General features: G+C 51.1%; 1 protein-coding gene across 2 annotated transcripts; it reads left to right on the forward strand.

Moving 5' to 3' along the window:
- The first annotated feature begins 9,884 nt into the window (after window positions 1–9,884).
- Window positions 9,885–14,889, forward strand: MLF2 (myeloid leukemia factor 2). Of its 2 annotated transcripts, none has more exons than XM_044914943.1 (9): window positions 9,885–9,923; window positions 10,873–10,950; window positions 11,234–11,360; window positions 11,617–11,652; window positions 12,301–12,354; window positions 12,756–12,884; window positions 13,055–13,214; window positions 13,823–14,035; window positions 14,282–14,831. In XM_044914943.1, exons 2-8 carry the CDS (start codon window positions 10,901–10,903, stop codon window positions 14,008–14,010), a joined length of 744 nt encoding a protein of 247 aa, XP_044770878.1. In that variant the 5' UTR covers window positions 9,885–9,923; window positions 10,873–10,900; the 3' UTR covers window positions 14,011–14,035; window positions 14,282–14,831. The 2 variants fall into 2 exon arrangements, with proteins under 2 accessions (XP_044770878.1, XP_021546440.1); XM_021690765.2 differs by lacking the exon at window positions 9,885–9,923 and adding an exon at window positions 10,084–10,286 and having other exon boundaries at window positions 14,282–14,889.
- Window positions 14,890–16,565: the final 1,676 nt, after the last annotated feature.

A 16,565-nucleotide genomic window follows, 5' to 3' on the forward strand; every position in this document is an offset into this window, starting at 1 on the left:
CCCTGCTCATTCATCTGTACCCAGACCCCTCCCTCACAACCATTTATCCTTCACGTCTCTCATTCTTCTGTTGCCTCTTCTCCACTTCTCATTCCCCTCTTCAACCCTCCCATCTCTGATCTCCTTCCCCCCTGTCCGGGACCACACTGTTCCTGTATCATTCGAGTCTGACACCTGGCCCTATACCCTTCGAAGATTTCCCCCAATTCTTCTCTTCAGGTCCTGATTGATCTTCTACGTTTTCCCTCTCTTTGCTTTTCTCTTTCCTCTGCTGCCATCTTCCCTAGCCTTTCTGGATTGTATTTGCCTCCTTTGCAAGGTCTGGAGTTCCCACCCCACCCCGTTCCACTCATCCTCAGTTCCTGGCCTGCAGTCTCAGTATCTTTGGATCATTTTGAGAAGCTTGGGGGTTTCAGGAGCTGGGTGTATTAATGGTCAGGAAGGTGGATGGAGTGGAAGGCTAGGGTTTGGAAAAAGATATCCTTGGTGTGTGTGCCCTCCCATATTTGTCTATCATTATCATTATTTGTCTTATCATTTTCATTTTCTTAACAAGAAAGACACTGATCAATCATCATCATTTGGTATCTGAGTGCTTAAATATGCCATCTTTTGGTCCTATGGTGTTCACACCTCCCAATTTCTCTTTCCCACTCTTCCTATCAGTTTCTCAGTCTGCATCTCTTCAAAAATCTTGGAGCCCCACCCAGGTTTTTCCTTGCCGGACTCTGATCATCTTTCTCTGAGATCTTTCCATCTCTATCTCAGTCTGTTTCTCTGACTCACTCACTGATGTCTTTAGCGATCTCTGACCCTCTCCATCTCTGTACTCTCCTGCTTCATTTCTCTCCCTCTCCCCTCTCCTTTACCCCCCACCCAGTCTTCCTGTCTCGCTCCCTCCCGTCAGTCTCTTTCCTCTCCCTCCCACCCTCCTTTCCTCTTCCCCTTCTCCACCTCCGAGCCCCGCCTGCCGTCTCGGACACCCTGCTGGGCTCTTACCCTGTTGCCCTGGTAACCGCCCCCCACTCCGGTCACCTCCACTCCCCTCCCCCCCCCAATCACCGCTACCAACAACCTCCATCCACCTTCCTCCTATTTTTCCTGAGAGCCAATAGAAACACTGTTGCCAGGTGGAATGCTCATTTGAATCAGCCAATCCAGGAGTCTAACTGCTTGCCCTGCCTTATATGGGGATTTGAGGAGGGCCACTCCCCCCACTCCAGCCCCACAGGGGACCAGCCCCTCCACTGTCCTTTCTCCCAGCCCTGGAGAGAGCCTGGGACCCTCCCTGTCACCCTCGTATAAGGGCCTGGCCTCCCATTTCTCAAACTGGGACCACCGGGGTTAGCGTGGGGAGTGGGCCGGACTGTGGGCTGGGCCTCTGGGCTGGGGGTGGGAATGAGGTGTGATTAGGCAGGGGAGGCGGAGGGAGCCGGGAATTTTGCCCAGGGAGGGGTGTCTGGGAGCGGAGGCAGCTGCAGTGGAAAATTCCAGGGAGATGGAGAGGCAGAGAATGGGAATCCTGCCCCAAGGCCCAAGGGAGTGCCTTGAGAATCTAAGAGTTTGGACACTAGGGTCCCCAGGGACCACAGGAAAAAGATCCAGGAAGCAGAAAGCCTGGATCTAATTCCCTTCCTGCACAGGGAGAAGCATCTCTTATCCTTTCCTGCCTGGTTGGACAACAGACCCGGCCTCCTGACGTCTGGGCTTCATGAGAAAGAAGCTAGAAGTGGAACTTGGGATGAATTTGGAGCGAGTGGGATGCTGAAAGCCTAACCCCATAGTCCTTAGGGTTATTGTCTGGGTCTCTGGGGCCAGTGGTGGTAAATGATGCCAGCTTGTGTGTGCTCCTTCCAGAGAACTACTTCTGGGACCTTGTAGAGGCTTTCCTATTCCTAGAGTTCCATTACTCCTCAGTCCAACTGAGAATTTCTCCCACTAGTTGAATGGGGAAACCTGGTGCTTCTTACACATTTTCTGGAGGTGGGAAGAAGGAAGCCAGTTGAGAACGAGGGAGGCATGGGCCCCCTGGAGACCATGGCTGCTGGCCTGACATCCTAGAGATTTAACTCACTACTGTGTGAAAGGTGTTCAATCCTAGCTCTTGCCATCTCATTCTTAAGTGAATTCTTCCTTGTCTCCAGCTTCCTGAGTTTTTTCAGCTTGCCTGTTTTTTGATAAGTTAAGTGCTAAGGAAGCCCTGGTGATCCTTAGAGGCACTGGACGACAGAAACCTGAAAGTTGAACCTCCCCACTCCTCACTGTACTTTTTTATCCCCATTCCACTTCCAGTATAACTCATTCTCTATTCCTCATTTTTCATTTTCTTTTTTTTTAATCTTTTCAAAATTCAGGTCAGTGGAGAGTTGAGAGGAGAGGGACTCCTAGAGAGAGACCTAAACCAGCCTAAATTTGATCATGTTTGCGTTTGTTGCCTGCAAGAGTGTTCCTTAAGAGAGCCTCTTCACAACACTCAGGCACATCCATCAGGAACACTACCCTGTCACATTGTATTAAGTAGAGGTAAACTTTTTTCATTCTCAGTTTTCTTTTTGCCCTCTGCACCAAGCTTGAACTCTTGCACTTCAACAAACTTAGGGAGCTCCTCCTCAGTGTCAGACACTGTGCTATATGATGGGGACACGAAGCTGAAAAAGAGATGGTCCCTGCCCTCAAGGAATAGATGGAGAGAGCTCAAAGTACAGCCTGGAAAGGGACAGGCAGGGGTGCCTGGGTGGCTCAGGCAGTTAAGCATTGGCCTTCAGCTCAGGTCATGATCCCAGGGTCAGCGGGGAGCCTGCTTCTCCCTCTCCCTCATGCCACTCCCCCTGCTTGTGCTCTCTCCGCCCCCCACTCCTGCCTCAAAAAAATAAATAACATCTTTAAAAATTAAAAAAAAAAAAACCTTTGAAAAGGGACACGCATCCAGCACTCTTTCCACCAGGCAGACAGCCCACTGTCTCCATGGGTACACTTTTCTAGAATGCCTCCCGGATCTCTCCTGATTTTACAAATCCTTATCCATTGTTCCCAGCTCGGAACAGCCTCCCGTGGTTCCTCCACCCTTACTGATTGTCTCCTTCTCCTGTGCCTAATAACTACCATGATGCTGGGCACCAGAGAGGAAGAGCTCAATAAATCATTGACTTCGTAGCCCTGACACACCATTTTGGCCTCATTCGCAGCGCCCTCTCAACATTCTCTCTTTGAGTAGCCCCACTCTGACTTGGAATCTTGTAACTACTGATGTTGTGGCGGCCACTGTCTTTTATGCTATCATCACAACCAAAAGTTACCTGGCTTTCCTACTTCCCTGGGAATCCTCTCCCCAGCAAAAAGAATTGGTTTTACCATCCTACATCTCCTCCAGATGTTCTGATTGGCTTTCTAATTCTCCACACCCTCTTCCTGACCTCCTTCATTTTTAGACCGAGCATAGTTGCCACTGCCCTCCTTTCAATTTCTCCTCCTTGCATAGGCTTTTCAGAAAGCCTTCACGGGCTTTCAGAAAAGTCCAGAAGGAAGATCACAATCTATAGATGCTTTCTGGCTCTGCCCAATAAAATTTACTGTGATGATGGAAGTGTTCTATATCTGCACTTTCCAATACAGTGGCCACTAGCCACGTGTGGTTACTGAACCCTTGAAATGTGGCTAGTGCAGCTAAGGAACTGCATTTCTTAATGTCATTTAATTTTAATTAAATTTAAATAGCCACCTGTGGCTAGTGGCTACCATATTGGACAGCAGCACCACTTCAGACCTCAGCCATAAACTGTCTCTTCTTTTTCCACCTTCTTGCCCTTCTCCATCCCTAGTGTTCTGTGGGTAGAATGGCGAGAGCAGCTCTGGCTGCTGTGTTGAAGGTCATCTGGGCCGCTGTTGTCATATACTTTACTGTAGGTGCAAGTCTGTCCAGGGTTCCCACACTTTTAAGGGTTAAACAGACCAGGTGCCTGAGGCAGAGGACAGAGAATAGAAATGAAAAGTCTAGGGGAAATGTTATCTGGAGTGACAGTTAGGGACTCCTTTTGCCCAGAGGGTAAAAGACGGAGGGAGGACTCAGGAACCAGGAGGAGGCAATGACAGTGGTGCCTGAACACTTCCAGGTGACTCCAGTCTCAGGGGTCCTGTTCTTACCCTTCACAGTCTCCCTTAGCGATTCCACATGGACTTTCCTGGTTTTCGGTCCCATTGCCAGCAGAAACTTCTAACGCCAGGGACTCATGATCCTCCACCTCTAGCGCTGCGACTCCTTCCCTTCTGGTCATCAATCCCTCGATGCTCTGGAGCTCCTCAAACCCCACATGATCCAACTGAGATTCTCTCGCTTTCCAGTTCAGTTAAAGGTACTATCCTCCACCCATTCATTCCTGCCAGGGGCGTCACCCAAGACCACCTTTTCTTTCCCTCCCCAGCTCCTCTGCATCTGACTTCCTAAAGATTCCTTGAGTGCCTCCCCTTCTCTCCAAACTCAGTCCTGTCTCTGTTCCAGGGGTCAACATCACGTGCTGACTTAATTCATTTGGGTTTCCAACCATGATTTAAGAATTTGTGTATCTTGGGCGCCTGGATGGCTCAGTTGGTTAGGTGACTGCCTTCAGCTCAGGTCATGATCCTGGAGTCCCTGGATGAGTCCTGCATCGGGCTCTCTGCTCGGCAGGGAGTCTGCTTCTCCCTCTGACCCTAACCCCTCTCATGTGCTCTCTCTCATTCTCTCTCTCAAATAAATAAATAAAATCTTAAAAAAAAAAAAAAGAATTTGTGTATCTTCAGCACTTACCTCCCCACCTGGCATATGGTAGAAGCTCAAAAATGTTTCCTGAAATGCATAAACTGACTTTCTACCTAAAATACAAATCGACTAAAAAATAAAAATAAAATAAAATACAAATAGACTATTGTCATTTCCCTACATAAAACCTTTTGATAGCTTCCCCAGGCCTATAGGATGAAGTCCAGAAGTAAGCGGGGCCCTTCGAGGTCTGGTCCCTTTAAGCCTAACCTATATACCCTTATCTCTCAGCACTGTTTCCTCAAAAGTTTTGCTTCATCAATGTTTCTACTCCTTACAATTCTTCCCAAATGGAGCATACCTCTGTGCATTTGCATTGATCACATTTCCTGCTTGGAATGCTCTCCTGGCTTCCCCACCCCAGCCCCCAAGTCACTCACTCCCTCTTCTGAACCACATTTACCCTTTTTTTTTTTCTTTAAGATTTTATTTATTTGACAGAGAGAGACACAGCGAGAGAGGGAACACAAGCAGGGGGAGTGGGAGAGGGAGAAGCAGGCTTCCCGCGGAGCAGGGAGCCCGATGCGGGGCTCGGTTCCAGGACCCTGGGATCATGACCTGAGCCGAAGGCAGATGCTTAACGACTGAGCCACCCGGGCGCCCCTTACCCCTTTAATATACATCTTTCTACTGCAGCCTTCATCACAGGATTATAATCGATTCCATGTTGCCCGCCCTCACTAGGCTGTGAAGCTGGTTGGGCAGAGACCACATCTTCCTTGCCTTTTTATCCCCAGGCCCTAGCACTACGCCGGCACAGAGTAAGAGCTCAGTAGATTTTGACATGAACTGTCACACAGGTATAGCTCAAACTTCAGCCCTTAATGTCCGTGGTAATCACAAGGTCTTTTGCCCCTTCTGGATATCTTCTTGAAAAGATCAGACAATAGGAAGTTCTTAAGACTTAAAACTTCAAATTCTAAGCTGACCATTCACATTAGCATATCCACTCAAGATGGTCTAACAACTAATACCTTGCGGTCAAAGTGGGTATGGAATTCACTTATTTCTACATCTCCTCCTACTTTAGATGGTTAGCTGCTAAAGGTAAGACCATCTGGGTCAGTTATCCCGTGTAGCCACATGATCAGGATCTTACAGCCAGATACGATTTCAATATATTCAGTATATTCTCAAACCCGTACTTGTATATGGTCATTTCTTTTTTTTTTTTTTTTAAGATTTTATTTATTTGACTGAGAGATAGAGAGAGCACAAGTAGGCAGAGTGGCAGGCAGAGGGAGAGGGAGAAACAGGCTTCCCGCTGAGCAGGGAGCCCGATGTGGGACTCGATCCCAGGACCCCGGGATCATGACCTGAGCCGAAGGCAGATGCTTAACGACTGAGCCACCCAGGCGCCCCTCTTTTTCTTTCTTTTTTTTTTAAGATTTTATTTATTTATTTGTCAGAGAGAGAAAGAATGCACAAGCAGGGAGAGAAGCAGGCAGAGGGAGAAGCAAGCTCCCTGCTGAGCAAGAAGGCTGATGCGAAGGCAGATGGTTAACCAACTGAGCCACCCAGGTGCTCCAGAATGGTCATTTCTTTCTCATTTAGGTGCCCAGGTCAAAAAATCTTGGACTCATTCTTGACTCTTCTCCCTCATACCACATCCATCCATCAGCCGATTCTGTTGACTCCATCTTCAAAATGTATTTAGAATCTGACCACTCTTCCTCTGCTGTTTTGAATCTACTCTTAAGGCATCACAGGGTCTCACCTGGATTATGGCAACAGCATGCTAATAGGTCTTTCTGTTTCTGCTGTTGTCCCCCCAATAGTCTATTCTCCATACAACAGCCAGAGTGATCCTTCTGTAGGTCTTACAAAGTCCCACATGATCTGGCTTCCTCCTTTCACTGTGACTTGTCTCTTACTACTGTTCTTCCTTTCATTCACATCAGTCTAGTCACATTGGCTTCTGTGTCGTCCCTTGAACACACTAAGCATACTTCTGCCTCAGGGCCTTTGTACTTACTGTTTCCTCTGCCCAGAATGCTCTCACCTCAGCTTTCCTGAGCTTGTTAGGTCTCTGCTGCAATGTCATCTGATCAGTGAGGACTTCCCTAGTCACCCTAAAAAGCAACTACCACTTCCCAACCAATAGCCTATTCCTCTGTCCCCCTTCTCCCGTGCTTTATTTTTGTCTATGTCACTACTGTATCTCCAAAGCCAGGAATATTACCTGACACGTAGTAGGCATTCCATAAATATTTGTTGTGTTGAGTGATGTGGATATGAAAACAAGCTGAAAAGTTGATTTTTAAAAAATGCTCTTGAGGGGGGCGCCTGGGTGACTCAGATGGTTGGGCATCTGCCTTCTGCTCAGGTCGTGGTTCCAGGGTCCTGGGATCGAGCCCCGCATCGGGCTCCTGGCTCGGCAGGGAGCCTGCTTCTCCCTCTCCCTCTGCCTCCCCACCCCCCCATGCTCGCTCTCTCTCTCTGTATCTCTGTGTCTCAAGTGAATAAATAAAATCTTTAAAAAAAAATGCTCTTGAGGGGCACCTGGGTGGCTCAGTCATTAAGCATCTGCCTTCGGCTCAGGTCTTGGTCCCGGGGTCCTGAGATCGAGCCACACATCGGGCTCCCTGCTCCACGGGAAGCCTGCTTCTCCCTCTCCCACTCCCTCTGCTTGTGTTCCCTTTCTTGCTGTGTCCCTCTCTGTCAAATAAATAAATAAAATCTTAAAAAAAATGCTTTTGAGTCACTTTTTAATCTTACTCTGACCTGGTGTCCACAGTACAACTCAATCTAGGGCAACTCAGCACTAATTTTCAGGCTTTTTCTCTCTTCCTTAAGACATATGCCCGTATTCATACACACATACACTCAGTCACACCCATTCACTTTGGCTCAGGCAGGAAATCCAGTCTCCCCTAACTCGCACATCATTGCCCCATCCTCACTCTGTTCCAATATCCAACTGTCTTGGGATTGCCCCAAATGTATGACCTCACATCTAAAGAGGGTCCCTTTTCTGGCCCAGCTCTACTCTCACAAGGACCTTCTGACTTTGACTCCATCCGATAGAGCAGCGAATGTTAAGAACCACGTTGTTTCTCTTCCTTCCCCAAATCCTATCCTCCTTCGTTAAACCTCACTCCTGGCAGGGCCCACTCTCCCTCCTACAACTTATACAGGACACTCCAGTGACTCAGAAATTTCTGTTCTTCAGAGTTCATTGGACAGAGAAGGAAGGAAGGAAGGAAGGAAGGAAGGAAGGAAGGAAAGAAGGGAGGGAGAGAGGAGGGGAGAAAGGGAGGGAAGGAATGGGAGGGAGGGACAGGAAAGGGAAGGGAAGGGAGAAGGGAGACAGACACAAACTCTGGTTGTGGGGGACATAAAAATTACTTGTAAAATTACATTCCTTCCATTTTTGGAGTAGATGGTTGCCTATGTGGTATGTCTCTGGGGACTCTGAAAATTACCTCTTGCACTTCCTTCTTCATCCCCACCTATTCAAGAATTTCTTTTTAACCTCAGACAAAGCCCAGGTTTGGGACTTTCTCTCATAGTTAGAAGCTAAGTTGTAATTTGTAAATACTCCTAGGCGAGGTAATACACCGATTTAAAATCAGGCAAAGGTAAATATGACTGATATCTGGTATTTATGTTTTATAAGGAAGGGGAGAAAGGTTCCTAGGCACCTAAAGGCAGTAGGTAGAGAGCACCAAGGAATGGAGAAAGGAGGAGGCCAGAAGCTAAGTTGTATCTCCTATCCAATTCTGTGAAGGTTGGACATTATGGAGAAGCTGGAAGGTGAGGGACCACACTTACTTAAGCCTGGGCCACAGGACTCTCACTGAGAGAATACCTGATCACATGTCAAACTGCCTTTGAGGCAAGAGGAAAAGGGGCAGTTGCAGGGTGGGATGTCCAGACACAGAGGATCTGGAGAATAAATTGAAAAGATTTAACTAAGTTCCCCAGAATTATCAATGAAAAGCAAATTTTCTTTTATTCTGTCTTCATCTTTGTTTGGTTTTGCCAGTATGACAGCTTCTAAATTATCTGTTCCCCTCTGTCTCCACTATTGTTTTTCCCTCTTTAATGATGATCAAGTCCAAAGAAACCTGAGAAGCCCTGCCCCCAGTACCTTTTCCTGAGTCACCAGGGACCCCCCCCCTTCACCCCTAGGGAAGTATTGGGAACAAGTCTTTGGCATTGCCAGGCTCCACATAGCACTAATATGGCTAGCAGCCAGAGTAAAGAACCAGGGAGAGCTAGAGTTTGGATGAGTCTGGTTTAAAGTCCATCGTAGACGGTCCAAATTCCCCTGACACCCTGGGGGAGGGCGCTTCTCTCCAGTTGGGCCAGATTTTATGCAAGACATTTAGTATGTCAAAGTTTCAATATTTGGCCTTGGAAGTTGGGTTTTCTGGGTCTGATTTCAGCTCCGCCCCTGGGTGATCCTGGTTAATGGAGCTCTCCACCTCTTTCTTCTCCCAGACTTTAGACCCTTGACCTACCTACTTGACTAGAGGCAAGAAAGATCAGTGTGGGACTGAGAGTTCTTGAGGACACAGCAGTTAGAAAAAAACAAAGGGGAGAGACTGGCACTAAACTAAATGATTTCAGAACGACAACTTTTGCCCAGACCGACCCTTCACACAGGGTAACTGAGGGGTCTAGGAACCTCGCCAACGCCGGTTCCCGAAGACCTGTAGTTCCAGCCTGGCCGAAGAGCGCCACCTGGCGGCCTGCCCTCCCAACCTGGAATCTCTTCGGCCCCGCCGGAGTTCTCGAAGCCAGAGCTAGACTGGGGCAGAACTGTCACCTCCCCCTCTACGTCATTCCGAGGACCCCGCCCCTGCATGGAACGCGCCTCCTCCCGATGGGACTGGCCCTTAGCGCCTCCCCCGCAGAACGGCCGCCCTTCCTCCCTCTCGGGCTGAACGCCGCTCGGGTAGAAAATCTGCTTAATGTTCCCCCCAGGATCCGCCCCACCTCGTCGCCCACAGGGAGCCCGCCCCTCCCCCCCATGGGAATCTGCCCCTCGTCCTCCTCCTTCCCCTGAGGGAACGTGCCGCATCGCCCTCCCCCGCCCAGTCCCTCCCGAGGAAGGGGCGCCCCTGCTCTTCCCCCGCACCCTCACAGGGAGCCTCTTCCTGTCCACAGAGCCCAAATCCAGGTTGGCGATGAGGCCTCCCCTCCCCTGGTCCCCCGAGGGCCCCGCGGCCCCACGCTCCACCGCCCCGGGAGCTGGCCCCAGCCCTCTCCTCTCGCCCGCCAGTGGGCGGAGCTCCGCGGGCTCGGCCCCGGGGCGGGCTGTCCCATCGTGACGTCACTTCCGTCCGGGCCTGGCCGTGGTTCGGGCTCCGTGGGCCGACGGGGGGGGGGGCTACGGAGGTGGCAGCCGTGGGAGGAGGCGGCGCGGGAGGCCGAGGAGAGCCAGCCCGGACCAATCCCGCGTCCCGGGCCGCAACCCCCGATCCTGCAGCGCACCGAGAGGCGAGACCGGCCGGATGGGCCGCTGAGCCCGAGTCGGGGACCGGTGAGGCTCGAGCAGAACGGGCGGCCGGGGCCGGGACGGGAGCGGGCCCGCGGGGCTGCGGGGTCTGGGAGCCTGGGATGCGGGGAGGGGAGAGGGCCAGGCCCGCCGCTCCTGCTCGCCCGGCGGGGAGGCGGGGGCCGGGGGAGCGGCGGGCAGGGGCGGTGGGGATAGTGAGGCCCGCCCGGGGGAGGCCAGGCAGGCGGCTGGGGGGTGAGAAGGGGGCGAGGTGGCTGGGGTCATTGCTGGAGCGAGGGCCAGCCTTCGGGATTCGCATCCGGAACAGTGGCGTCAGGGGGAGGGGGGGATGCTCCTGGCCAGGGCTCTGGGGAGAGGATGGCTGTGAGTGGGGAGAGGCAGAAAACTGCGAAGCTTGGAAAATTTTTCCACGGCCCTCCTTGAGAGGTTTGAAGAGCTCTTCTCTCCCTTGAGGGTGGTGCCGAACGCCACCTGGAGAAGGGTCTCACTGGAGTTTGCGGGGGTCGGTTACAGCATTTGGAAGGGACAGTTGTTCTGAGAGACCCCACACTGAGCCGGGTGTGCAGAAGCCTGGCTACCTCCGAGTATTTGAGCTTCCACATCTTCACAGTGTGGAGCCCCCTGGAGCTAAAATCAGGATGTTCCGCTTCATGAGGGACGTGGAGCCCGAGGATCCCATGTTCCTGATGTGAGTATTCCCTCCTCCTCCTGTTCTAGAGCGCTCATCCTACTCCACTTCAGGTCTCTAAGTAGTTCAGACAGACATCTGGGTTCCCATTGCTGGCATGGCTGGAACCAGCTGGATACTCAGCTCCAGCTCAGACTTAGAGAGGAACTAGGCATCTGTGCCACTGTTTCCCTAGGACTTTTCCGTTTTGCCGGGGCGGGGGTGGGGGGGCGGGGGGTGGGGTTTGCAGGGGTTGTTGACTGCTTGGCCCTTCAGCCGTCTACACTGTATACTCACTCCACAGGGACCCCTTCGCTATTCACCGGCAGCATATGAACCGAATGTTGTCAGGTGGCTTTGGGTATAGCCCCTTTCTCAGCATCACAGATGGTAACATGCCTGGAACCAGGCCCGCCAGCCGTAGGATGCAGGTAATGGTGCTGTGACATGCCTGAGACCCAAAGAAATGCTGGAGGGTGGTTAGTAAAGTCCTTGATTTTTCTTGCACTTCAGCCAACTTAGCAAGTGGAGTGATCTTTTTTAGGAGTGGGGGAAGGGGTCTGGCAAAAGGGCTCTGTGATCCCCTTTTGAGAGGAGGATGGAAAAAAAGCTGAGGCCATGGGCTCGGTTTGCGATTGTAGTGAGATAGGACGTGGTCTCTAATTTGTTCTTTATGTTTTCCTGTAGGCTGGGGCTGTCTCCCCCTTTGGGATGCTGGGAATGGTGAGTCCTAATGTCCTTGTGTCCTTCCATTCTCAAACACACTGTATACCCTTAGATGTTATTTCCAAATGTGGCTCTCTGGAATAGCCTTATGGGTAACCCTAGAATCTTTTTATAGTGCTCACAAAGCTCTGGGCCTGTTGTGTGCTAGGAGTCCTGTGGGTTAAAGATGCTAACTTCTTGATTCCTGCATTCTAGGAGCCATACCTATTAGGAAAATGTAATTGTGTGGCAAAGTTTGTCTTTCTGAGGATGGAGATGCAGTTGAAGGGCCAACAAAGATGGCTTTTAGAAGTTTTTTGCTGTTGTTTTTACAGTTTTATGGCCAACCCTTTTATAGGTTGGAATCCATTACTTGGGTGTGCTTCCTAAAGATAGGAGGAAACAGGACAGTCGGGATAAAGAAAATTGGATCAGAGCAGCCGTAGAGACTGAGGAGGAAGGCAGCAGTAGTAACACAGGAAGGGAAACACAAAGAGAACATTCCATATTCTGGTCATGCTAATGAAGAGACCGAGCAGTTGCTGCGTGTGGAGGAAGAAGAGGAAGGGAACGTGTAGCCATGTGTCTGTCTAGAGGGTACCTAAAGGAGACCATCTGAGCACTGACGGTGCTTTCCTGACTCTCTCTTCCATCTCTTTGCTGCAGTCGGGTGGCTTCATGGACATGTTTGGGATGATGAACGACATGATTGGGAACATGGTGAGGCTCTTGCCCCATACGCTCTTGCAGTCTTGTGCTCCGTGGTGGCTGGTAGCCACCTGAGTCCTGAGTCCTCTGGGGCAGGGAAGAGTGTGCTGGTGAAGGGCTCAAGCTGGATGAAGTCGCGGAACGCAGAGGCCACTGGGTTCCCTTACCTGCTCTCGTGCCTGGGTAGCAAGCACGGGCAGCGATCTTCTTCAGTGTGCAATTAAGGCTCCACGTCGTCAGGTCCCTCCTGTTTGTTGTTGGACTCCGAGGAACTGGGGGGGGCACTGATGAGTCCTGATGTTTTCTCGGTTCCCACGTTTTGGGAGAGAGCTGTGGACAGGAGCAGGCAGCGGATGTGTGGGACCCCTCCCCCAGAGGGGCCATTCAGTCCTGCCCTACCTTTCCCTCCTCAGGAACACATGACAGCTGGAGGTAATTGCCAGACCTTTTCATCCTCCACGGTCATCTCCTACTCCAACACGGGAGATGGTGCCCCGAAGGTCTACCAGGAGACATCAGAGATGCGCTCAGCTCCAGGCGGGGTGAGTTGGAGGGCCTCTCGTTTCCCAGAGCAGGCAGAACGGAATGGCATGCCCAGAAACCCGGGCTTCCTTTTTCAGGACTGGGTTGTGGGTGGTTTGTCTGTCCTGGCTTGGTGTCGCCAGGGCTTTGGAAGGGGTGGCTGAGTGTGCCGTGTTCTGCCTCATCCCAGATCCGGGAGACCCGGAGGACTGTACGGGACTCAGACAGTGGGCTAGAGCAGATGTCCATTGGGCACCACATCCGAGACCGGGCTCATATCCTCCAGCGCTCCCGAAACCACCGCACAGGGGACCAGGAGGAGCGGCAGGATTATATCAACCTGGATGAGAGTGAGCCTGCCTTCCCACTCCATCACCCTTTCTGACTCCTGGGCCAGTCGCCCCCCGGGCCGGTTCCTGTGAGCTAGGAGATAGAAACTTTCTCTCCCTACCTCTGTAGATATTTCTTGGTAAAGTTAGGGGTGGGCCCTCTGGTCTTACCTCACTTGAGCCTTGTTGTCAGCTTCAGGGGCTAAGTCAGGTGCTGGCAATGTCCTTACCAAGGAGGGGCCAACTGTCGGGATCAGTTTTTTCTTCCCTCTGTTTTTTTTTCCCCCCAAGTCAACAGATATTTATTAAATACTTACTGTGTGCCTGGGATGATGCTCCTTAACTTAATAAGTATGCCGTTCCTAATTTCTTTCTTCAGTAGTCATGCCTCAGGCTTGCTGGTGGCTTCCATATTGGAATCACTATTGGCTTATTAGCTAGTGGAACCATACTGAACCCCAAAATACTAAGAAAAGAAATTGCTGCTCTCCCTCAACACATCCCCACACGTAACACTTTCAGCCTTTGCCCTGTCTCTTCATCTTAGAAGGCTGTGGCTCACTCTTGCATCTGCTTCCAGAAGCCAGCCTGTCAATTTCAGTTGTCACGTCTGGTCTCTGTGCTCTTAGGTGAGGCCGCAGCGTTTGATGATGAATGGCGGAGGGAGACATCCCGATTCCGGCAGCAGCGCCCTCTGGAATTTCGACGGCATGAGGCTTCAGGGGGTGGGGGACGAAGGGCTGAGGGGCCTCCCCGCCTGGCTATACAGGGACCCGAGGACTCCCCCTCCCGACAGTCCCGCCGCTATGACTGGTGAGGGCCCTAGGCCCTCAGCCTCTCTTGTAAGTATGGAGGGGGAGGAACAGGCAAGGTGTGGAGGACGGAGGGGGGTTGAGGAGCATACTGTGCCAGGCCTCTGCCACGGGGCAGCAGCAGTCCAGGTGCGCGGCAAATGCTGCCTTCGGTGGTAGTTTTCTTCGGTATAGAAAGAGAAGAGTGCTCTCACTGCAAGAGGGGATTAAACCCGACTCCTGGCTTTTATATTTTGTCTTTCTTTTGACTTGTGCTCTTCTCTCTTCCCCTTCCAGGTACAGGCTGAGAGGCTGAGAAATCATCCCCTGAAATAACTTTTTCCTCTCCAACTCCCACTCCCAATTTAATATTAAATTAACAAGCAAGCGGGCCCCCACCTCTCCCTGGGGGTCTCAAGGAGAACCTTTCACTGCCCCCTTTACCTACTTTTTCCTTCTTTAAGCCCCTACCATGATGACTCCACTTCTCCTGTATCTGCTAACTTGATTTTTCATTTTGCTGCTCCATCTTTGAACCTCCTCACCGTCCCCATTCTACCCTTGTCATGCATTGAAGGGGCTTTCGGGGTGAGCTCTGGGTTTAGGGGCTTCCTCCATCCCTCAGCTACCCTGGATCTTTGCCCACCTCCTCCTCAGATTCCCCCCCTGCAGGGGCCATACCCCTCATCCGGGGCTGTTTGTGGAGGGAGAGGACTGGCTCCCAACCTTTCCTCCCTTCCCACCCCTGCACATCACAGAACTCTTCCCTGTACCTTTCTCTGCCTTTATTTTTTGATTTGTGCAACTTGTAACTAGGTGTTTATGGAATAAAGGAGAATGGAAAAAAAAAGACCAAGGAGGATTCTGGCTTTACTTTTGATCTTGTCCCCGTTCAATTTCAACCCTCCTGTCTCCCAGTCCCCTTCTTACCTTCCCTCTGTCTCCACATGTGGCCTTCTGAACTTGAGTTCAAGCCCAGTACCTCAGTGGTAATGACAGTGGGACTAGAGCCCTGGCAGATGGAAAGCAGCAGCAGAAGTCAGCTGGACTAGGGCTGGTGGGTGAAAACGTTAGCCGCTGCCTTGTGGCTGTCTCCCTTGCTTTTGCTGTCACTTCACACGTCGGGGGCAGTGTAGGGCATATCTCCTAGGTGCCTGGGGAGTTTGCTGCCCCTTGACCCTTGGGCAGAGTTTGTCCCCCGGACTGTGGGTGGGAACGCTTGTGGTTCCGAGCAGGAAGGCCCAGGCCTTCAAGGGGGAGGCACTCTGGGGTCGGTAATGTTCTTCCACCCTCAGTTGTTGAGAATTTGAGCCCAGGGAAGGAGACCAGAGAAGAAAGCTAATCTGGAACCTGAGCGGTACTAGAAGGGCATGAGGTGCTCAAATTTCTCAAGATGTTCACTCTTGCTTGACCTGGCCCGGCCAAATGGGTCACTCTGTTCTTGGGAACTTATTTAATGATGGTGGATGCGTATAAGGGTCTGATGGTGGGTTCTTCTTTATAAAAATCTTCAGTTCTTTTCAGTTTGTGGTAAATCAAAGTGAAAAAACAAAACAATGGGGGTGCCTGGCTGGCTCAGTAGAGCATGCGACTCTTAATCTTGGGGCTGTGAGTTCAGGCCCCACGTTGGGTCTAGAGCTTACTTAAAAAACACACACAACTCAAGGCTTTGGCTCTTCTCAAGGAAGGGAGGACCTTTCCCATGTCCTCTGCGAACAAACAGATTCCAGACATCTGTCTAGTTGCTGAATGAGCAGAGGGATGAAGTTGAGTGCAATAACTGGGCACTGACTCTGTATTTCAGGGCAGGTGCCAAATCTCATTCAATAGGGCTGGTGAAGATGCATGAGCAGGGTTAAGGGAATCAGCCCGGTGGCTGAAAAAATCCAGGAATCTCAGAAGTCAAACAGCTACAGGTTTCCCTCCACTATCAGAAGCAGAGTGTTCCTGCAAAAACTTTTGTAAGCTGAAATGGCATAAAGCGAATCGATTACCATTAACTCACACGGAAAAGTACTTGAGCATTCCCGGACCCAAAATACGACCTCTGGAATCTTTCTGAAATCTTGAGATTCTTCTGAAATTGTGAAGGGATGCACAAAATAAAGCTCACAGGCAGTTCAAAGCTAGGCTGGATGCAGAGGAGCTGAGGATGGTTCCAGGGGCAGGAGCTTGGTGGGGCCGCTCTCCGGCTCAGGGTGCGCGCCATCTCTCTAACTTGCTGCAAACCCAACGCTGACAGCTGTTTTTCACTCGGTCTCGTATGAGCAAAAGTCCCCTTCATATTTCTTTGTGGTAGCCAAAACCGGTATTAATGTTGGTCTTTTTGTAAAAGTGAAGGGGCGTAGTGTGAACTTTTGAAAAGCAGGGGGGCGGAGGGGGTGCCTGTAGAGAGAATTCATCTCCACCTGGGTTGCTGACTGTAGATAATGGGACTCAAAGTGAACACAGCCCTCAGTTTCAAGGGTCACCTGGGCTCTGTCCAAATAGACACGTATTTACTTCCTCTGGGAGTGGGAGCAGCTCTCCTCAGTCTCCTGAGGAGGCCACGTTGAAAGCACGCCAGCCCTGTAAAGGATAC

This window comes from Neomonachus schauinslandi, chromosome 5 (genome assembly GCF_002201575.2).
Source record: "Neomonachus schauinslandi chromosome 5, ASM220157v2, whole genome shotgun sequence".
NCBI lineage: Eukaryota > Metazoa > Chordata > Mammalia > Carnivora > Phocidae > Neomonachus > Neomonachus schauinslandi.

What these genes read in the sequence shown, in the direction of transcription:
- MLF2 (XM_044914943.1), top strand. Translation starts at nt 10,901, where the DNA reads ATGTTCCGCTTCATGAGGGACGTGGAGCCCGAGGATCCCATGTTCCTG. An exon ending in GAGGATCCCATGTTCCTGAT is followed by an intron (nt 10,951 to 11,233) that starts GTGAGTATTCCC and finishes CTCACTCCACAG; the next exon opens with GGACCCCTTCGCTATTCACC. An exon ending in TGCGCTCAGCTCCAGGCGGG is followed by an intron (nt 12,885 to 13,054) that starts GTGAGTTGGAGG and finishes GCCTCATCCCAG; the next exon opens with ATCCGGGAGACCCGGAGGAC.